The sequence below is a fragment of the Equus caballus genome, chromosome 1 (assembly GCF_041296265.1).
Source record: "Equus caballus isolate H_3958 breed thoroughbred chromosome 1, TB-T2T, whole genome shotgun sequence".
NCBI lineage: Eukaryota > Metazoa > Chordata > Mammalia > Perissodactyla > Equidae > Equus > Equus caballus.
This window is the reverse complement of record NC_091684.1, coordinates 157,052,001-157,075,128: the sequence shown is the minus strand read 5'-3', so window position 1 is coordinate 157,075,128 and position 23,128 is coordinate 157,052,001. Positions and strand designations below refer to the sequence as shown.

Here is a 23,128-nt window from a genome sequence, read left to right as displayed (position 1 = left end):
GTATTTGTATTTCAACTCAGCCACAGACAACCCTACTATACTCAGGCTAAAGACATCATACAAAGGAGAAAATAAACAAATGGGACTACGTCAAACTAAAAAGCTTCTGCACAGCAAAGAAAACCATCAACAAAATGAAAAGACAACGTAACAATTGGAAAAAGATCTTTGCAAACCATATATCTGATAAGGGGTTAATATCCAAAATATACAAAGAACGCATACATCTCAACAAAAAATCTAACCACCCAATTAAAAAATGGGCAAAAGATCTGAACAGACATTTTTTCCAAAGAAGTTATACAGATGGCCAACAGGCACATGAAAATATGTTCAACATCACTAATTATTAGGGAAATGCAAATCAAAACTACAATGAGATATCACTTCATGCTGGTCAGAATGGCTATAATTAAGAAGACAAGAAATAACAAGATTTGTAGGGGCTGGCCCCGTGGCCGAGTGGTTAAGTTCGCGCGCTCCGCTGCAGGCGGCCCAGTGTTTCGTTGGTTCGAATCCTGGGCGTGGACATGGCACTGCTCATCAGACCACGCTGAGGCAGCGTCCCACATGCCACAACTAGAAGAACCCACAACGAAGAATACACAACTATGTACCGGGGGGCTTTGGGGAGAAAAAGGAAAAAATAAAATCTTTAAAAAAAAAAAAAAAAAAGAAATAACAAGATTTGGAGAGGATGTGGAGAAAATGAAACTTTCATACAGTGCTGGTGGGAATATAAACGGGTGCAGCCACTTTGGAAAACAGTCTGGAGACTCCTAAAAAAACTAAGAATAGAACTACCATATGGTCCAGGTATTCCACTGCTGGGTGTTTATCCAAAGAACATGAAAACATGAATGTGTAAAGATATATGCACCCCTATGTTCACTGCAGCTTTATTCACAATAGCCAAGACTTGGAAACAATCTAAGTGCCCACCAAAGGAAGAAGGGATAAAGAAGATGTGGTATATATACACAATGGAATAGTACTCAGCTATTAAAAAAAAAAGGTGAGGGCCGGCCCCATGGCCAAGTAGTTAAGTTTGCACACTCTGCTTTGGCGGCCCAGGGTTTCACCGGTTTGTTTCCTGGGCGCAGACCTAGCACCGTTCACCAAACCAGGATGAGTTGGCATCCCACATAGCAGAACTAGAAGGACCTATAACTAGAATATATAACTATGTACTGGAGGGCATTTTGGAGAAGAAGAAAAAAAAAGATGAAACCTTGCCATTTGTGACAACATGGATGGTCGTTGAGGGTATTATGCTAAGTGAAGTCAGTCAGACGGAGAATGCTAAATAGCATATGATCTCACTTATAAGTAGAAGATAAAAACAACAAAAGACATAGATACAGAAATTAGATTGGTGCTTACCAGAGGTAAGGGGGAGGGAGGAGGGTGACAGGGCACATGTGTACAGTGATGGATGTAATTAGTCTTTGGGGGGTGAACATGATGTAGTCTACACAGAAATCAAAATATAATGATGTACACCTGAAATCTGTGTGTTCTAAACCAATGTTACCTCAAAAAAAAAAAGACATCATATAGGATTTTCAGTGGCCCACTGTTGCCACCAGAATGCCAAGCTAAACTGCAAAGTTTGTCTTGGATCCTCTCACCTCCTATTGTATAATCTCCTATTTCCTGCCTTCTTACCATTCCCCTACCCCATACCCAAGGTGCCCAGTACCCTCAAGCTGACTTTTGGCTATCCGTCTTTGACCACCTTCTCATGTCTTCCTTCTGCCTCAGTAAAAACTCCCATTTCTAGGAACTACCTATTCTTTTCCTATAGATGTTCATGTGATATGAATTAATTCTCACTAAGATGTGAATAATTAATAGGTATAACTCTTGTCAGGGGTGGGAGGAAGTTGTTAAAATGAATCATTAACTAGGGAGAAGAGATTTTTTTGAGCTGCATGTATGGGGGAAGAGACTTTTTTAGCTGAATACTTTGTGCTCCTTTAGCATCAGGGGATAAAATAACAAACTACATAGAATTAGCATTATAACCATATACCTACCTCAGGACAACCATCATCTAGCCAGATCTGCCAAGGTCTTGGCTCAGTAGAACTACACACTGCTACGAAAGACTCCTGCACTGTCGCTTTGCCACTAACCTAGGCTGATGGTTTGCATTACTGAAGTGTACATCTTGCTTTTTATTTCAAACACAGACAACTCTGCTTAGTACAGTCCTTTCACATGATCACTATCTGTATCTAATCCATGCAGCCTCTTCAGCCCAAGAACTGGAAGAAAAGCCATATAAATAAAGTCAGTTATGCTCATAATCCACAGAGAAGGATAAAAGTAGGGAGTAAGCAGGGGGATGGGGCAGCACATCCCTTTTGTCTGGGATTTGTGGGCGTCCTCCAGGATTTGTGGGTGCCCTCCAGGATTTGTGGGTGTCCTCCTACAGTGTGGTTTCATTAAGCTCTAAATTTTATTAACTTCCAGAATAAGATGCCATACCCATAGTCAAATATATCCAGGCATTTAAAAATAACTCACATATGGTTCCTACCCTGCTTTCCCTTTTCCCACAAAAGAGCTGCCATTATAGCTCACTGTAAAGCAATGAAGAAAGAAAGAAAAGGAAAAGAAAAACCTGAATGATTTTACACAATTCGTGAGTTCCCACGGAGGAAAGGAAAGTACTAAGAGAATAGACCTGACCCCTGGGACAGCCATCTCGGCTCACTCCTCAAATCTAAAACCACCCTTCTCTTACCTTGACTGAATGATTTTTGCTAAAACAAATCTTGTTATATTGACAAAAATGTTACCAAAGACCTGAGTTAAAAAGCACATCTTTAGAAACTGTCATTTAATCATCAGGGTGAATCATCTTACCTTCCCCTACTACCTGGCTGAGAGAGTTATGCTGAGAGAGTAAGAATCTGCCTGCGGGAGAAGGGAAGGTAGGCAGTTCTGGAGCATGGACCATTTTGAGAGCTATGAGAAGTCCAGGTAAGATGATATACTGGCAGGTAGAAGAGGGAAGGAAAAGAAGACCTGAACTAACTTTTACTGGGAACTTCCCCTGTGCCAGAGACCGTGTTAGGTACTTGTACCTTACCACCTTACCTCATGTATTTTTTACAATTCTGCAATACAAGTATTAACATCCCTGTTTTACAGAAGAAACTTGTACTTAGAGGGATTAAATCACTCTTCAAAAGGTCATATAGCTAGGAAAACTGCCGATCTCAGATCTGAACCTAAAACTAAAGTAGTAAGTACCAAAACAAACAAATAGGACCAGCCCGACAGAGAGAAGGAAGAAGAAACTCCCTTCTGACTAATTGCTTTCTGCACCCAAAGGACCTATCAGTCAGGCTGTACTGCCTGCTATGTTATGGATCAAATAAATTTTTATAGTCTAGACTGTGAACATGATCACAGTTTCAGAACAGAGATAAATGTTTTCAAGATTCAAATATTTAGTCCCAAAATTTCAAAAATACCCTTACTCCCAATTTGGTAATTGGTTTAATTTACCCCAAACACAAATGACTTGGAGATCATGAGCTATATTAAATTATCACAGATTTCATATCCTTATTTACTCAGCATGAATATGCAACAATTCGATTAACAGTCTCTTATACAGCACTTATTAGTCCAGACACATAGATTTTAATATTATCTGTTCCTGTCCCTACCTAATTCATGGTCTAGAATGAGACAGAGTTTCATGAAAATAGCTATAGAAATGTGATAAATGGTATTAGGTATGTATAAAGTGTTATGAGAACACAAAAAGGAAATAAATTTAGGGAATGATACTAATGTCTGACTATCATTCACAGACACACCCCTCCAGGTTTAGAACCAGGTGTACACTATGCTGCCGTTGGCAGAAGAAAGGATAGCAGGGAGCCAGACATGAACATATAAATGTATTTGCTTATATTTTCAAAAGGAAATGCTGGAAGGATAGTCCAGAACCTAATTAAAATGGTTACTAATAGGGAGTGGGAGGGAGGATGGGTTGGAGGGGAGAGAATGACAGCAAGACTTCTCTGAGTAAATCATTTCTTTTAAAAAATATATATATATTTTTTACTTCTGCAGCCTATGTTTTACATATTTAAAAAATAAATCAACAAAGAAAAAACCAACCCCCATCCCACTCCATATGCCATCAAAACAAAACAAAATTCAACAACAGTAACAAACCAGAAGTTTCTTAGGGGGATTCCTTCTGCAATGTTCTCTAGGACCTGAATCCCTAAGTCTCAGTATTAGAAGTCACAAGAGCTATACTATTTAAATGTGTCCAATGTAAACATACTTCCCCCCACAGAACTTTGAGAGATTACTCATGAAGCAGTGGTATTTTGTGGAACACAAGGACAGCCACCGCTTTGGTTTATAGCTCTATTCAATTCTACATATCTTTATTGTCTTTACAATCCTCCCCAAGTCACCATAAGTTTTTCGTACATTATTTCCACTATTGCTTCAAAGAGCAGAATAAGTGAAATAAGTTCTATATCTAGAGATATCCTAACAAGATTTTTGAATACAAAAGAAGAAAAAGAAGATCGCCAAAGGCCTGTCTAGTATGAAGGCTTGATCCCCTCCTTAGCTCTAGAAAATACTCATCTATCTATATCTTAACAATTCTCTTCCTTTTATTTTTTGGATGACTTTTAAAAACTTTGGTAAAATCCATATAACATAAAATTCACCATTTTAACAATTTTAAAATGTACAATTCAGTGGCTTTAGGTATATGCATGAGGTTGTGCAACAACCACCACTCTCTAATTCCAACATGCTCATCACCCCCAAAAGAAACCCCATCCCCATTAAGCAGTCATTCCCTTTTATTTTTTAAGTTCTCTTTTTCTGAGGGTCTTTTTTTTTTGAGGAAGATTAGCCCTGAGCTAACATTTGCTGGCAATCCTCCTCTTTTTGCTGACGAAGACTGGCCCTGAGCTAACATCCGTGCCCATCTTCCTCTACTTTATATGTGGGACGCCTACCACAGCATGGCTTGCCAAGCGGTGCCATGTCCACACCCGGGATCCAAACCGGTGAATCCCAGGCTGCTGAATCAGAACGCGCGCACTTAACTGCTGTATCACCAGGCTGGCCCCCCTGAGGGTCTTAATAGTACAACTTTGGACCTCCTAGATTATTCTTTTATAGTTTTTAACTTTTTCCTCATGTTTTTATCTTTTTATTCTATGTCCTGGGAGATTTTCTTGATTATATTCTCTAGTCCTTCTATTGAAAAAAAATTTTTTTAACTTCAGGAATATTTCAATTTCAAAGAGCTTTTTCTTGTAATTTTCTTTTAAAAAATATTTTACCATTTCATTATTCTGAATATGTTAATAAGATAATTTAAAGCATTTTCTTTTGTTCCTTAAGTCATCTCTTTTTTCCTCTAGGACTAATTTTTCTGTTAGTTTAGTTTTGGTCATTTTCTTTCATGCTGCTGGTTTTCCTAATTTGCTGAAAGATCCTTGGTTGTCTGTTCACATTTAGGGCAGAAGGACAGGGAAACTGTCCTTGGCAAAAAGGAAATGCCAGAAGGATACGCCATAAACTAGTTAAAATGGCTGGTGTATAAGGGGTGTAGGGCAGGGCAGATGAGGACATGTGCATTATTTAGGGTGAGTAGGTGGAGGACCAAGCCATAAGGCTGCAGAACCCTGAATTCTTGTATAAAGAAGACTTATTTTGGAGCATCAACACCCAGACTGGAAGCCTCAGCTTTCCCTAAACGTTTCGTTCAATTTCTTTCTGGAAGAACTATCTGGTGTTTTACATGGAGGAAAATGCAGGCTGCCTGAGTGGAGGTGGGGTGGGAGGAAGGTAGAGGCATAGTGGACTAGTGGGAGCAGTTTCCCATTTATAGTCACTCAATTAATTTTCCTTGTTTTTAGCGCCAATTCTCACTTCTGCTCATCTCTGTCCCTGAGTCTTCTTTGGAGATCTGTTGGGCGGATCCAGTTCCTAGCTCAGTGTACTCCAGGTTGCAGCATCTTGGCTTGTTTCTTCCTTCAACCCACTCCCATCTACTTTCCAACTTCCAGAAATTTCTAAAAATTTTTTGTTTATTGGTGACCTATTGTTTCCCTTTGCTGATTTGGTACTTTTCATTTCAATGGATTCTCAGGAGAGACAGGCGTCAAATGCTGATATCTAGGCTTAGATATCTTGAACTTAGTACCTTTAAGGAAAGCGAGAGATCTGACTTTCTACAGAAACTTCCAGAGACCCAATAGGACCAGTCAGTTCTATATTCTCTCACCTTTTCACAGCGCTTGATATTTATGAAGAAACAAAGAACCCATCTAGATAAATACTAAGACTTGTTCAATATTTAACAGGATTTTCATGATTATGGGTTCTTAACTTATATGTAGGACTTTATATGTTCTGTTCTTTCACGTTTCTGGAGGGAGAGTTCCACTGTTTTTATTAGAGTTCAAACGGGCCTACAACCTAAAGGAGATTAAGAACCACAGGACTCAATGAAACGCACTCTTTCAAACAGTGTAAGAAGGTAAAATCTCCATTCCATGATGCTACGTTTGAGCTTTAGATCTTAAACTGCAGGTGTTTAAATCACAAAAAATTAAAGTTTGAAAACAATTTGGAAGTGGTTTAAAGAACCCCAAGGCAATCAGTAAACAAATGAATGTATAATAAGTTGTAAAGCAGTGGAGTTTCTTTCAGGAACACATCCAAATGTACTATGCAGTGGCTTAACAAATAATAGAAAAAACCTCACTTCAGGCTTTAGTTTTCTTGTGTAGCAGCCAAGAGTGCTGAGGGGTGGGGAGGCAAGATAGTTTCCCAACCTGATGACCTGGATAGCTACTTGGAATATAGCCAGCCATTCAGGTACAATGTCAAGTTTTACACTAGAAGATCCAGTGACTAAATTTTGGAAGACCTAGATGCTGAGTTAAGATTAGGCTAAAAAGTAACAAAGAAGGGGAGAAACTAATTGATATATTAGCCAAGAATGTCAGTGTCTCTACAAAACAAAACAAGATGTTAATTCTGGTTAAGACAGGTTTTGCTGAAGCTGCCTAAATGTCAACTTTTGGGTTCTAAGCAAATGACAGCTGATCACATGGCACTTCATAAAATAGTTCAAGCCACTGTTTTATAGATATTTTAAAAATACGTAAAAAATTTAAAAACAATAACACACCAAGAAGCAGAGTTCTGTGGATAACGTATGATCTTAACCTCTCAATTAAATATTAATATTTGTTTAAAATAGGAAAATAAAAATATTGTTAAAGAAAAAAAATCAGTGACATGTTAAAACACGGCAAAGAAGACTTTATTCAAGGGGACGAAGCTATCAAGGTAGGTATGGAGACTACTGCAATGGAATTTTCCAGTGGGAGATAGAGATTGGGTTCACCTCTGAATACTGTATAGGCAAGTGGGAATTTATAGATGAGGAGCAGGGTGGGGGTCAGTGATGGAAAACTACTAAGAGGAAACATCAAGGTAAGGGCGATTCTGGCTAAAGTGACCTAACAGAATTCTCGCTGAAGATAGGTCAGGGTGATGAAACATCAGCTGGGGGATAACCCATCAGATACTGAGAGAAGGGGTTCTGTTCAATTGGCTTAGCAGAGTTCTTGTTAAAACTAGATTTTATAAGGAAACGCACACACAGGATTGGGAGAAGGTTCAGGAGACTGACTAAAGTTTGGTCAAGCAAAGAATCTTTGTCAGCATTTACAGAATTATGTTGATACAATGGCCACAATGAAGGTGAGCGACACTGTATATATTATACATATTATAGGAACGCTTAAAATCTGGGCTACTGTAGGTTTGGGTGGAATACCTAAAGAAAGAAGCTAATGCTCATTAGCAAATTAAACCCATGTGATTTTGCTTGGTTCAATAAGCTGAAGGTAAACTTTTTTCTGATAAAGTCTTCAAAAAGACATAGGGAACAACATCTGAAGATTAATGATTACCATAAAATTTTATGTGTGCAAACTGGTTAGCTGACTGGCCTGAATGTACCCTGGAAGATAAGTATCTGAATAAACCTTGTTCATCTATTTTCATTTGCTTTGTTCAAACAGGCTATCACCAGGAAGATTTCAGTTAATCAAAGGTTATAGTTCATTGTAGTTCTACTATAAAATTTTATAAACTGAAAGAAACTCCCAATTACTTACCTAAGCGATGAAATCCAAAGGTGAACCTTTTGGTTGGTGATTTTGAAGACAGCCACAAAGCAAGCAGGGTCAGTATGATGGCACTTAGGTCAGTTAACATATGGAGTGCATCAGTCATAATTGCTAGGCTATTTGCAATGTATCCACCTTAGGGTAGGGGTGAGAGGAAAGAAGAAATAACTTAATGAAAACAAAAATGCAAACAATCAAACCAAAAATATGTAACATCCTACAAAACATGAACTTCTAACTAAATCTTTATTGTATTACAATTAAATCAAGGTATCCTGAAATTTTATGCAAAACCCTAAATATGTGTATATTTTTCTGGTGAGAATGTCCGTTTCTATGATAGATTCTCTGAGGAGTCAATGACCTTAAGAAAGTTAAGAACAACTAAATGAGGGACTAACACATAAGGAGAAATTTTAGGTGTTAGTACTGCAGCTTTTACTCAACCTCCTAAATCTACTATTAGACAGTGAAATTAATAACCACACTATCTAAATATTACAATAAAGCTGAAGAAAACGTAGGTATTCACTTGTTTGAGAGGATTTGAATATAAAACTGAAGAAACTCATAAAATGTAACTTAGCTCAAAACAAAAGATAAAAATTAACTTTTTCATTTGGATATAGATAGCAATGTTTCCCAATAGAGGGATAAAAGGTAGTATTTAGAATACAATTTTTTATATTGACTTTCATATATATATATAGATATATTTCACACACATATATATAACATATATAAAACACATTTCATATGTGTGTGTATTGTTCCATTATACAACCAATTTTCCTAGCATCATTCATTGAATAAGCTTTTTATAACACAATTCAGAGTATTCAAGCTTTTTTTGGGGGGAGGGTTTACCAATCTTCCTCCTTTTTTCTTCTTTCCCCCCTCAAAGCCCCAGTATATAGTTGTAAGTTCTTCTGGTTCTTCTATGTGAGCTGCCGATACAGCGCGGCTACTGACAGACGAGGGGTGTGGTTCTGTGCTGGGGGCACCGAACTCAGCCCCCAAAGCTGAGCATGCCAAACTTTAACCGCTAGGCCATCAGGGCTGGCTCCAGAGAATTCAAACTTTTATGTGTATCACAATCACCTGGAAGGTTTATTAAACTACAGATTGCTTGACCCCACTCCCAGAATTTCTTAAGTCAGTAGGTCTGGATGGGGTCTGAGAATTTACATTTTTAACGTGTTCCTGGGTGATGCTGATGTTTCTGGTCTTGGAATCACACTCTGAGAATCACTGTTATAATGTAGAGCAGAACTTCATGATCACGGGATTGTGATACATAAGTGTGCTGAGCTCTTGATCCCCCATTCCTGGGATGGGTGTGCAGAGCCAAGAGCAGCAGCAGAACTGCGTCTGGTGATCTTGCAGTCACATCCATTTATTCCAGTGTGCTCTATAGAAACATCATTTTTATGTATTCCCTGACATAAAAAAGCTGGAAATCACTGAGAGAAAATGCAGCTTGGTGGTTAATAACGTGGGGCTTTGGAATCTTGGGACTCTGAGCAAGTTACCAAACATTTTTGAGCCTCAGTTTACTCATCTATAAATGAGGATAATATCTTAAAGCCACACTGTCTGATAGAACTTTCTGAGATGATGGAAATGTTCTATCCGCACTATCCAATCAAGTAGCCACTAGTCACACTGTGGCTTTGAGCATTTGAAATATGGCTAGTGCAAAGGAGGAATTTTGTTATTTTAATTAACTAAATTTAAAGAGCCACAGGATCAGCGAAAATAGCAGAGTAAGGACCTCTGAAAATCATGTCCTCCATAAAAGCAATGAGAACACAGCCAAAAACTGTTTAAATCAGGTTTTTTGGAACTCTGGAAATTAATCGGAGGCTGATAAAGGTAGCATTTTTTTGAGGAAAACAGTTGAATCTTGGTAAGAACAATGAGCTCTGTGGCACTTTAACTTGGCTTATAACCATCTCCCCCTCTCCAGCTCAGCAGTAGCCTTGAAAACCAACATGCAGCAATCACAATGAGAACCTCAGTCTGGCAGCCCTAGGGACAGACTGGCTGGGGTTGGAACTCTTTAAAAGCTCCATTCCCAGAGAATTGTCATTATTTGACCTGTCTGGTGGTTCCCTGGAAGAAAATACTTGCAAAGCTGTTTTTATTTGACTTGACTTGGAGCTCCACCCTGTGCAACCCCAGGAAGAGTTTGTCAAAAACAATCATAGGTAATTGTTTAACACTGCAGCTACCTGGGGAAATAGATAACAATGTGTTCCCTGTGTTCTGAAATTTTACAATGATGTACCTTGGTGTGGATTTACTTTCACGCAACTTTCTAGGCTTTTGTTGACTCTCTTAACCTGTAAGTGTATAGCTTTCAGTTCTGGGGAAATTTCTTAAACTATGTTGTTGATGATTTCTTTCCTTCTGCTTTCTCTATTCCCTAAACTATTATTTGGAGTTTGAACTGACATACTAATTTTATTGCCTTTTTTCTCCTATTTTACATTTCTATCCTTTTGTCTAGTCTGTGAGAGATTACCTAATTCATCTTCTATCAAGTTTAAAGAAATTTTTTAATGTTTTTCTTGTTCAAAAGCTCTTTTATATACCTTGAATTTATTTTTTAAAGCAGCCTGTTTTTGTTTCATGGATAAATGATCTTCTCTTATCTCTGTGGATACCAATTATATTATTATACTATTATATCTGACTGGCTCTTAAAACCGTCTTAACTAGATTTCCTTATTTTAGCCTTCCTCTTTACTCATACTTCTAAGGATACCTGGTAGGACCAATTCTGGGCCTACTTAGGATTCTCTAGTACAGTAGTTCTCAATTGTAACCCCCAGATCAGCAGTATCTACAACTCCTTGGAACTTGTTAGAAATCCAATTCTCAGGCTGTATCCCAGACCTACTTAATTAGAAACTCTGGCCCAGAAATTTGTGTTTTAGTAAGTTCTCTAGGTGTTTCTGATCCATTCGTGTAACCTGGGTTGGTTCCTGGCATTCCCCACTGCTTGCTTAGGAGTTGGCTTTCTCGGGTCAGTTACCGCTTATATCTGTTTCCTTTCTAGTTTTCCAAGTTTGTTGTGCTATTATCTCCTCTCCAGTTTTCCCATCTGTGTGGAGGAAGACTATAAATATATACATACACACTATAAGTATCTACTTACAGTATAAGTACCTTATAGTAGTAAGTATAGGATAAGTATCTACTTACAGTGTGTATGTATATACATATATATATAGTGTGTATATACACAAGAATACATACATATATGAGAATATATACATATATATATATCCCTTTATTGTAGGTGTGTATATATGTATGTATCCCTTTATTTTAGTTTAAGAGAGGCCTCAGGAGAGAATACAATTAGATGCATGAGTTCATTTACTATCTTTACCTGGAAGTCTGTTTGCATTCACTCTTCAAGCTTTTTCATTTCCAATAAAAATGCAGTTGTCAAAGGAATCAATAACTATGTTACTAAATCCAAAGGATGTTTTTGTTCTCATCTTATTAAACTTCTCTGCAGCCTCAACTTATTTATTTCCACTTTGAAATACTCTCTTTTCTTGGATTCTGGGATACCTGTTTGCCTTCTGCCTGACTTCTAAAGTTGGAGATCCTCAAGACTTGGGCTCTCTGGGTAAATTTTTCCCATTCCTATAGCATTACATACTGTATTTCTCTCTACCTTGACCTCTCTTTTGAACTGCAGATTCATATGTAACAGCTCACTAGACATCTTTACATGGCTATTTCACATATGTATAAGATGTCTAAAACAACCCTTGAGTCCATTCCTAAATCGTGCTATTTTTCATAAATGACGTACATTTCCATACATTCAGCTGCTTAGGTGAGAAATTTCAGAATCACCCCTGACACTGCTCTCCGCTCAACCCCCACATTCCAACCATTAACCAATATTGTCAATGTTATGTCTAGAATGTTTCTCAATCAGTATATTTTTCTCCATCCACTCTAGTCCAAGCCATAATCATTTCTTGTCTGGACCTCTGCAATAGTTTACTTGCTTCCATTCTTTTTTTTTTTTTGGTGAGGAAGATTTGCCCTGAGCTAACATCTGTGACAATCTTCCTCTACTTTGTATGTGGGATGCCTCCACAGCATAGCTGATGAGTGGAGTAGGTCTGTGCCCGGGATCCAAAGTGGTGAACCTGGGTAGCCAAAGCAGAGCGGATGGAACCTTAACCACTCAGCTACGGGGTCAGCCTCTACTTGCTTCCATTATTGCACCCTCCAATTCATTGTCCACATAAGAGCCAATCTTTTAAAACATAATCTTTGAAAATGGTAAAGCCCATCATGTCACTCTCTGCTTAAAAGCCTTCACTGCTTCCCATCATATTTAGAATAAAAACTACACTCATATAATGTGGTCTGCCTGATCTGCCTCTTTCCCTCTTCCTTACTACATTCCAGCCAAACTGGCCTTCTTTTTGGTTCCTTTTAAAGAACTAAAGGTTTTAGAATCTTTGTACATGCTGTTCTCTTCACTTGGAAAACTCCTCCTCCACTTCCTTTGCTCAATAACTCCTACTATCTTTTTTTGGTTTAACTCTACCTGGTTCATAAATAAACTTAGTCTCACTGGTCACTCTGTCTTATAGTACCTTGTCCTTTTTCTTCACTGCACTTAAGACCATTTGAATTTTAAATTTTCTTATGTTTATTTAACATCTGTTTCCTCCATTAGATTAAATGCTTCTGATATCAGGGGTCATAATAGTTTTGTTCTCCATTGTATATCCAGAACACGTAGCACAGTGCTTGGCATATAGTAAGTACTCAAAAAATACTTGCTGAATAGAAGGAAAAAAAGAATGGACCTTGTATAAGGTCTCAAAGCAAGTTCGTGGCAAAGCCAAAATTCAAAATCAAGTTTCCTCTTTCAGATCTTTAAATTACTTCATTTTTTTTATTACTCTATACTTCCTACGTAAGACGCTTTATTTTTAGGTGCTTTTGACACACTTTAATAAATGCTCTACTGTATACAGTTTAATTCTATGGAACATTCTGAATAATACTGTTAATGCCTATCCTAAGTACTAGCATCTCTGTATTGTTTAACAAAAGATTTTCATATTAGAAAGGAAATACTTATTGTGGCTTTCACAAAACAACATTTACCAAGTAAGAGTCTTCAAAAATGGTAAGTCAGGACAATTGTATTTAATAATTTTTACTTGGGTGAAATAAACTCTAAATTAATTTTAAGGGGGAAAATTGTGATTATTGTGAGTTTTACTTCAAATATTAATTATTAACTGCAAGAATCACAAAGTCTGAATGACTATCTATTCTAGCTGTGTGAATTTAGGCAAGTCATTGACTCTTAGTATGCTGAGACCATGTCTTACCTGGCCACAGCTTTACTCCCATCTTTTAATTTGTTTACAGCTTAAGCATTTAAAAGTCTGTAACACAACGAAAATTAACTCCATAAAAATTTATTGAGTGTCCACTCTGTGCCAGTCATCATTCTAGGTGCTGGAAATTCAGCTTATTAAATTTCAGTGGAGGAAAACAGATATTAAACAAGTAAATACACAAACAAGATAATCTCAGTGCTGAGGGCTTTTAAAGTTGGGGCGGGAACAGGGGAGAAGAGGGTTTACTTTAGTCAGTCAGAAAAGGTCTCTCAGAGGTATCTTTTGAGATGAGACATGAACGACAAGAAACCAGTCAAGAGATTTGGAAAAAGGCAGTCCATGTAAAGCAGTGCTTTTCAAACTGCAGGCCCTGATCTATTTGTGGACCATGAAATCAATTAAGTGGGCTGGGACTACAACTGAAAAAATATTAGAACACATCACCTGAAATGAAACTTTCAGTTATATATATATTCATACATATGTGTATATGTGTGTACATACATACATATGTATGCATGCATGCCTTCATGAGTCACAATGCTAAGTGTTTTTCTTGCTATTGTGAGGTCAAAAAAGTTTGAAAGCCATTGAGGTAGAGGGACTAGCCAGTTTGAATACGGGCAGGAAAGAGTTTTGTGGGTTGTAGGGAGAAAGCAGGCCAGCATGGCTGAAGGGAGTTCTGGGGAGGAGTGGTGTAAAATGAGGTAGGAAATGTACATAATCTTCCTACATCTAACCTCCAGCCAGCATCTTAGATCTAGACTGCCACCTCTGTTCCCGTCTGGCTCATCATGGAGACAACATGGGAGACTAGCTCCCTGCTTTAATGTCACTTTGTAAACTAAGAGAAGTTAGCAGTTACGCTAATGTGACTCTGAAACTAATCTCTAAACTAAGAAGGTATTTTATAGTGAGAATGTTCTACTTGAATAATTAAAAAATGAAAAATAAAACCAAGGTCATAAATCCTAGGGGAGCCCTCTGGTTCCTTTCAGATCCTCCCTATAATGAAAACCTTTCAGGTTAGTTGGTAGTATTTACTTTCGCAAATCTCTTGGATATAAATACAGAAACAGTATAAAAAGACCACTTAAATCAGATGTAGAGAAAAAAAATCAAGAGACTGGGAAATGTAGATGTGGCTCTTCCATTAACCACCTAAAGGTCCTCACAACTTACTTAACCTCTTTGGGCCCTCAGATTCCTTAGGCGGGAAAAAGAAGGTGGAGCAGGTGTTCAATAAGGTCCCTTCATACTGCAAAATTTTATGATTCTAAGTAATTTTAGAATCATTGACTATTTTAAACGTTGCAAAAATTAACCTGGTGTTTTATCAGACTTTTTTTAAAAAGAGGAAGTTACGTGATATACAATGATGATAATGTCCTTAACTTTACGGTAGATGACACAGTGTTTGGAGAACTAGAAGAAGAAGTCAAAGTTATCTCTGGAAGTTTATGTTAGACTTAGGTTGATCTGCACTTTGAAACCATGTGGCCTTTTCATATCATGAGATCAGTATCTTGATAAATAGCAAGCTTCCTGAAAAGAAGGTTTAAACCTCAAATCATATGTAACAAAAGCTTGACAAAGACTCTCCAGGCAAGCTAAATGGAAAGTGAGTTGGCAACACAACTCACCTACAAGTTCTCCAATCATGAAAAGCAAGTAAAGAACGGCCGCAATGGTCAATCTGGTTTTCACCTTTCTCTGCTTCAGTAACTCTCTCTGTTTGCTGCAGTTGTCACAGGGGTCCACCTTCAAACTCAGCTGACTGTTGGTCAAAGGCAGGTCCTGGTCCAGCAAGGAGTCGTCGTCGGCCTGGAGGGCTGGGTGCGCCCCGTTAATAGGCCTTTCCGGGGTTTCAGAACCATCGTCGGCCACCACGACTCGAAGTTTGTTAAACCGAGAAAGCCCCTCGTTCCCCACCTCGTCCGAGAAGTCAAAGGCGCTGGTGTCATTTAAGAACAGCGGCGCATCATCCTTCCTCAGCAGAGATTTGAGGCGCTTCCACGCGCCGGATCCGGCCATGGCAGAGGCGGCGCGGAACGGCAGGCTGCAGGCGGGCTGCCGGCGGCTCCTACTTCACCGGGCCGCCAGTTCCCGGAGACACTGCCGCGCGTTCCTCCCCATCCTGGGGAACACGAAACACGTTATAAATTACAGGCGCCCCAACACTGCCCACAAGTTCCGAAGCCCCGGGCGGCGGGGGCGCAGGGCCGGCCCGGAGGCGCCCGGGCTCCGCGAGGGGGCGGCGCGTCTACCTGGGGCGCTGCCGCGGGGCCGCCGCTCATCTCCCCGCTGCCGGCCGGCTCGGCGGCCCGGCTCGCACAGCTCGGCCGGGGCAGACGGGGAGCTGGGCCGTCCTGGCGCCCGCCGCGCCGGCAGCTGCAGCCCGGCTCCCCGGATCTGACAGGTTCGGGGCCGGGCGCCCCTGGCTGCCGCCTCTCCCCGCCCTGCGCGAGGCCGCGCGCGTGCGCCGGAGCGGCCGCGGGCGAGGCGCGCGAGGGAGGGGTCGGCGCGAGGACACGCAGGCCCGCAGCGCGCGGCGGGGCGCCCGCGAGGGGCGGGGCAGGGGCGCGCCGCGACCCCCGCCCCATGACCCGGGCCTGGCGTCGGGCCCTGTGCGCCCGCCGCTGCCCGAGGAATACTCACAGACCGAGCTGCAGTCTCCCGCGCGGCTCTGCCACTTCTCCCGGAGCCGGGTGTGCGGGGTGTGCGGGCCAAGTGTGTAGATTGGAACGATCCCGCCCGGGGCTGGGCCTTGCTGCCGGGAGTTTGCTCCACCGAAGGAGGGCCTCGGCGATCTCGGGGTGAGATCTTGGCTGCGGATGCTCGGCAGAAAACGAATTTAGCGCTTTCTTGCTAAGGGGGAAGCCTAGCAGTTGCTGCCTCTCTGGCAAGTTGGCCAAATTTGCTGCACAGTCAGGTCGACTTGGAGAGGGCAAGGCTTATGCCCAGCAGTTGTGTGTCCTACTTTATAATTACCACTGTTTTCCAGCAAATGTGTTTTCTCTGTGTGCTCACTGCCACGTTCCTTTTGCCTCTAAGGTATTTGCAATATGCTCTAACCCCAAGCACAGAAAATCTACTAGAGGTATCTGTTCTGGCCTTTGGTTCTGTATAACAGCAACAACCACCACAAAAAAATGAAAAAGAATTAAGTTCTCAGGAGTAGCTTCTGATTTGGATCTAAATTTTAATGGAAAAATGGAATGGCAATAAGCTTCCACCCCTTCTCCCTTGGAATCTTACGAGGTTCTTAATCCACATCCCCTGGATGGGTTTTAGGGGATTCGGGAAGCCTTAAATTTATGTGCAAAATTTTGTGGGTATATGTATTTTCTTGAGTAAGTCCCTTAGCTTTCATCATATTCTCAAATGGTTTTAAGACTCAAATAAGATTTAAAACAACAACAACCCTGTCAGAACTCATAGATCAAGCCCCTAGCTCCTACTTGGAGTTGAATTGCCTGCAACTCCTATCTATCCATTTATATAAATGTCCTATTTTGACAACAGTCTATATAGATTACCAAATTTCACGTTAAAAAACACAATAAAAAGTCGTATGAAACATCGTTTTCCTCTGAAGATGAACCTGTCACTTTAGAATCTTGCATGCCTCAGGTGCAAGAGCGCCAGCTGCCTTTGGACTCCAGGGCAGTCCGTCACTTTTGAATGCCCACCGTTTTCCTGCAGAGCTGCAGCCATGGGAGTCAGGTTAGGAAACCTAGATCAGAGATCCCATGGTTCCCAAGACCCAGAATATTCAGTAGCCAGGGCACTCAGGTCATTATGAGCTGAAGGGAGACAGCTTACTGACGGTTGCTTTCCTACCCTCAAATATTTTAATCCACCCAGTTTGGGAGAAGGTTGTTATTTTTAATTTTGGTTTGTTTTATTGCCTGAAATTCTAATGAGAGATACTAATGAATAAAGCAAAGATTTCAGGAGTGTTATTACTCTCTCTTTAGTATAAATTCTTCAAATAAGATTCCATTTAAGGAAAGGGGATAGATGTTTTTCAAGAAAAGTTGAGGCAAGAGCATGGATTGTTTTGGGTCTTCACAGGAGACTTTGTTGAGAAGGGCTGCAGTTCTGAATCCCAATTTATTTTTATTATTTTGTATCACTGGGTGCCCGGAGAGAGGGATGGGGACAATGAAAGCTACATGGTGATTTTAAGATAGGTCTACAAATTCTGTGATATGCTTCCGATCAAGAGATTCCCCCTCCTATTGAGTGTGGGCTGCTCCTAAGGAATAGCATATGGCCTATAATGAATAGAATATGACAAAAGTGATAGTGTGTGACTTACAAGACTAGGTCATAAAAGGCATTGAACTGCCTTCTTGTTGTCACTCTTGGGTCACTTGCACTGGGGAAAGCCAGAGCTACCGTGTCATGAGGAACTGAAGCAGCGCCATGGAAAGGCCCGTGTGATGAGGAGCTGAGGCCTCCTGCCAATGGCCATGTGAGTGAGCCATATTGGAAGGGGATCTCCAGCCCTAGTTAAGCCTTCAAATGACTGCAGCCGAGGTGAGTTGACCTTAACCTCTTGAGACATCCTGAGCAGAACCACCCAGCTAATCCACTCCCAGGTGCCCACATAGACTGTGAGGTAATGATGTTTATTGTCTTACTATGGTAAGTTTTGGCATAATTTGTTACACAGAAATAGATAATGAATATCTCTATATCAAGGTTCCTCTGTACCAGGAAAGACACTTTTCTTATTCTTTTATCACATGAGCCTAGGCTTGCCCTTGGGCTAATGGCATGATTTCTATCATTGAGCTTTAAAATGGGCTAAATAGACTTCTGTGAATAGTCTTGGAATGTAACCACCATTTGCAACCTTATTTCTATGTATTCAGAGTTTATAACAATAGACAAATGAACTTGTGAAACAATCCATTTATAATCTGGGTGCTTCCTACAGTTCTGCTAGCTGTTACTCAGTATGCCATTCTTTTATAAGAGACTTCATACTTCTTTCCAGTATGAAGAACTTTTTTTGCATGGGCAACTTACCAACCATTTAGTCCGTCTCTTAACCGGGTAGCCCATAACACACAGATTGTTTAGGTAATAGCAGAGGCCTGTCAGTTCAATTGCAAAACACATACGTTGGGGCAGTTAACTGGAATAGACACAAAATTTCTTATGTCAAAACCTATTTTCTGGCCCAGATATCTCGTGGAACAAATGACAACACTAAAAATAATACTGCAGCTAACATTTATCTAAGGCTTGTTGAAGAACCAGCACTATGCAGGGGACCTGACTTTTATGAGCTCGTTTAATCTTTACAACATCACTGTGAAGAAGGTAGCGATTCAAAGCGTGGGTCTTAGAAGAAGACTGCTTGTTTTGAATTCTGTTTTCGTTTACAGTCATATAATCTCTGGCAAACTATTTAACCTCTTTGTGCTTTAATTTTCTTACCTATAAAATGGGGATGATAATAGTCACCACTTCACAGGGTTGTGCTAAGGATTAAATGAGATAATGCATGTAATGCATGTAAAAGTAGCATAGATAGTTCCTAGCACATAGTATGTGCTCAATCAATGCTAGCTATTATTAATTTTAAAGATTATAATTAATTTTTAAGTAGATGAAGACATGGGGTCTCAGGGAGGGTAACTGACTTGGCCAGGGTCATGCAGCCAGCAAAGAGAGCAGGAACTCTGTTCCAGAGCAATTTGATTTCAGAGCTCCAGCTCTTAACCATTACTCTACACTGTCCCCCTTCCTTTCTTTCTGCACACAAATGGAATGATTTGCACAAAAGCATGTAGACTCCTTGAGGTGGGCGAGGGAAGACCCCTGTTTCATATATCAAAGATTTGTCAGCACCTTAGGACCTCAGCATCAGCCTGTGAAATCTTGCTTGGAAATGGAGGGGAGAAAGTGGGAAAGTTTTTTTAAATCAAAATGTGGGAAAAGGTGCCACTCAGCTGACAGATTCAAGTGCTGCATATTCCTCATCCTGAGAACTCCTTTCTCCATTGGAGTATGTGGTTTAGGAGGTTCCCATAGGATATTTTTGGAATGTTTTCCCTTATTTTTTCACGAGGGGATGAAAGCTGTTGGATGTGGATAGACGAGGGTTAGTCATGTGATACACGACTCTGGTGAATCACTTCTTCCTTCCATGGATTACTCTGCTGGCAGAGAGGCTGGAGATTCAGTTTAACCCTCCTCCAGCGGAGGAGAAGAAGGACCCGAAATGGATAAGAAAATTGCCTAAGGAGCCCATCTGCTCTGTTGGGAAAAACAAACTGTGAACTGAAACCTGCACTCAATTAAGTATGTTGTTTTCACATCTCTGTATTTGTCTTCCCTTCCTTTTTTTTTTTTTTTTGAGGAAGATTAGCCCTGAGCTAACTACTGCCAATCTTCCTCTTTTTTTTTTTTTTTTTTTTGCTGCAGAAGACTGGCCCTGAGCTAACATCCCTGCCCATCTTCCTCTGTTTTACATGTGGGACGCCTACCACAGCATGGCTTTTGCCAAGCGGTGCCATGTCCGCACTCAGGATCCGAACCGGCGAACCCCAGGCTGAGGCAAAGTGGAACATGCAAACTTAACCACTGCGCCACTGGGCTGGCCCCTTCCCTTCCTTTTTAAAATAAACGTTCCTGTAGATTTCTCTAACCATGTCTGGCTGAAATGCAAGGGAGTAGGAGGTCCCAGATGGGACAGGGTTTAAGGAATAAGCGCTCCAGCGCTGGAGTCTGGAGGTGGTGGCTGGGCTGGGGCAGCTTGAGGGTGAGGGTGGAAGGCCAACTTTGGAAGTGCTTTGGGAAGGCTTCATTTAGATGAGAGCACACATGAGAACTTGGGGAACCCGTTTCAGCTTCTAATTTTGCCATCCATTCATTGTGATCCCCAGCAGCTTTACTATTGCGGAGCTCATTTTCTTGTCTGTAATAGGTGGGAAATAATATATGTCCTACCTATTTTGTACCCAATGAGACTTTTGTATGTGAAAATACTCCCTTAACTACTCTACTAGGGAGAACTGTTAAAGACCATGCCATCTGAACCAAATGCAAAGCAAGGGTGGGCAAATGCTGGCGGTCAAGAATCCTCCTCTTGTATCTGTCCCTTCTTAGGACTGCTGAACTCCAGTCCCTGCTTTAGTAATGAGATGTTCTGACTCACTTAGACCTCGAGATCACCACCACACACATTACTATTACGATTACTTCACTTCTATCCTAAGCTGTCTTTCTGTCCATAGCACCTAATGTTGTACTCATAGCAGAAGCCCTATAAATATGTGTGGATTAATATACAAAAATATTTTAATCATAAACAGTTCACCCATAACTTTGAATTCCCCTCTAATAAACATCTCTATTTCTTTAAGGCGGTGTGTAAAGTCATTTCTAAGAAATTCTTAGTGATGAGATCAATTTGTCTCATAATGAATGGAGATTATTAATACACTAATAGTTTATGTTTATACTAGACTTATTTCAAAGAACATTATAACATTTATGAATTAAGTCAGGACAAGAGAGGCAACTGCAGACAAAGTGACTCTTTTGTGGCCTCTAACAAGATGGCTTTAAACAATGAAGGCCATTGTGTAAGAACTCCCTCCTGGGATTAGTGTGAGGATTAATTAGATTAAAATCTGCAAAGTTCTTTGAGTTTTTCTGAGAATTCCTTTATAAATAAAGATGGGGTTAATTTTTTTTTAAAGTATCTTTATATTCATCCTTCCAGGACCAAATGTAACAAGTTCACCTGCTGTTTAACTCTATGCCCTGCCACAAAAAAAACCCAAGACTAGGCCAACCTGAATTACCTTTAATGGTTTTACACTAAATACCGGAGCACACATGACTGAGCAGAATTTAGTACCCTAATCACAGAGATCTTAGTGTATGATTTACTCGACACAATAATGCCTCATAATCACTATTCCACATGGTAATTAGATATAAATTACTGCAGTTATTACAGCCGTTTTATACAAACCAACAAAGTTTTACTCTGCTCTTTATTATCTATATTTTAATAACTCACATTCTGCTTACTTGAAAATAGGGTTTAAAGTAACCTTCCTTTTAGCAGTTCTTATCTCCAAACATTGTAAATGTTGAAAGTTTTTCCTGCTACCAGGTACTGTTTAATCCTCATTAATAATTCTGAACATAATTCTATATGCTCAGGAACACATACAGGATCTAGATAAAAGAGAAGTCTTTGATCCAACTCTCTAACAACAGCTGAGTTTCTTTAGGAACCCTTTGTCCTCATCACCTGGTCTCCTCTGATCCTAACCCTGTCCCCATGGGCCCACCCATCCCATGCTGTGTTCTCCCCTGACCCAGAAGGAGCCAAGCTGAATATTCTGAGCGGTGGACTTCACGCAGCAGAAACTCTGGAGCAGGCCCCGGTGAGGTCTGGGGAACAGTAGGATAAGAGGCCCATTGTAAATGAGGAACCTGTCTGTCAGGTAACCAACTGTCCTGGTTTGCTTGGAACAGAGGGAGTTCTCAGGACATGGGATTTTCAGTTTACTAGGAGGAGTTTACCTCGCAGCAAAAATAGATTCTGGAAGCCTGATATTGGCTGAGTCTTTGCTGGGCAGGGAGAGAATCTTATCTGGGAAAGACACCTTGTTCCTTTTGAGCCCTGCAACACATTGGGCTGGGTGTTCTCAGGGAATTCTCTGGACTTGACTTCTGTTACATTGAAATAGACAAGGTCAGAGGTGTCCAAGACGGAGGCCAGCCATACCCAGGTAGGGTCCCCAAAGCACCATGACCCAAGGTGCCAAGGTTTCAGGTCAGTTCTGTCACTTTGCAGGTGTGGAAACTACACCTGAGGATCCGGCTGGGGAAATCAGTGTATGCTAAACAACTGCCCTGAGGGACTGAGCAAATTACTGAGTGGTTGATGCTGTAATTATCCTTGGGAATTCGCCTTTCCTGTTGACCTAGATGGCCCCTTGACAGGACCAGCAATACTGAGAAACCAAGTTAGCTTAGCTGGAGCAAAGGTGACTGGGAGTTTGAAATTACATTATTTCTGGGCCTCACAGCATCTTCTGCCCTCTTGTGCTCCTGTTTCTCTACTGGAGTGCTCTTCCTCATCAGCATCTGGCTGACACCTGTTCAGCCTTCAAACCCTGTAGATTCTACCCCATCTGCCTTCTTCCCTCCTTTCTTCTTCCTGTTTCCTCCTCCTTCCCTCTCTCTTTCTTCCTCTCCTTTTCTCCCTCCCTCCTTTCCTTCCTTCCTTCTGAAGGAGAGCAGAGTATGCCACCCCAAAATATACCACTTTGGCATATTGATTATTTTAAATTAAAGTTAATTGAGAAACAGCCAGTACAAGATGGATACTCTGACCCTCCTTTGTCTCCCTGAAAGCCAGAAATAAGTCTCCCATGTGAAGATATCTTCCCTATGACAGGAGGGGAGAAGGACCCTTATCACCGGAGACGGGGCATTCAAGGCCAAGAAGTCTGTATAAATAAACCTTGTTAC

At 40.6% G+C, this 23,128-nt stretch overlaps 1 protein-coding gene and 1 long non-coding RNA gene across 5 annotated transcripts in view; one reads left to right on the top strand and one right to left on the bottom strand.

Annotated features, from left to right (window-relative positions):
• The window catches only part of SLC30A4 (solute carrier family 30 member 4), a 31,921-nt gene extending 15,242 nt beyond the window's left edge, over positions 1 to 16,679 (bottom strand). Inside the window, exons 1-4 of one of the 4 annotated variants that reach the window (XR_011426772.1) lie at positions 16,271 to 16,534; positions 15,256 to 15,749; positions 8,202 to 8,348; positions 2,040 to 2,270 (exon numbers count right to left, since the gene is read on the bottom strand). Coding sequence is in view for 2 of the 4 variants with exons in the window: in XM_070237171.1 (XP_070093272.1) it covers positions 8,202 to 8,348; positions 15,256 to 15,646 (538 nt within the window). In the remaining 2 variants the exon portion in view is untranslated. Of the gene's footprint in view, positions 1 to 2,039; positions 2,271 to 8,201; positions 8,349 to 15,255; positions 15,750 to 15,879; positions 16,138 to 16,270 lie in introns of those variants that run through there. The other 3 variants (XR_011426770.1, XM_070237171.1, XM_023618187.2) reach the window with 3 other exon arrangements.
• A 1,299-nt stretch (positions 16,680 to 17,978) lies between these two features.
• Positions 17,979 to 23,128, top strand: part of LOC138918009 (uncharacterized) — a 30,309-nt gene continuing 25,159 nt past the window's right edge. Inside the window, exon 1 of the long non-coding RNA XR_011426782.1 lies at positions 17,979 to 18,157. This is a non-coding gene — a long non-coding RNA (uncharacterized lncRNA). The remainder of the gene's footprint in view (positions 18,158 to 23,128) is intronic.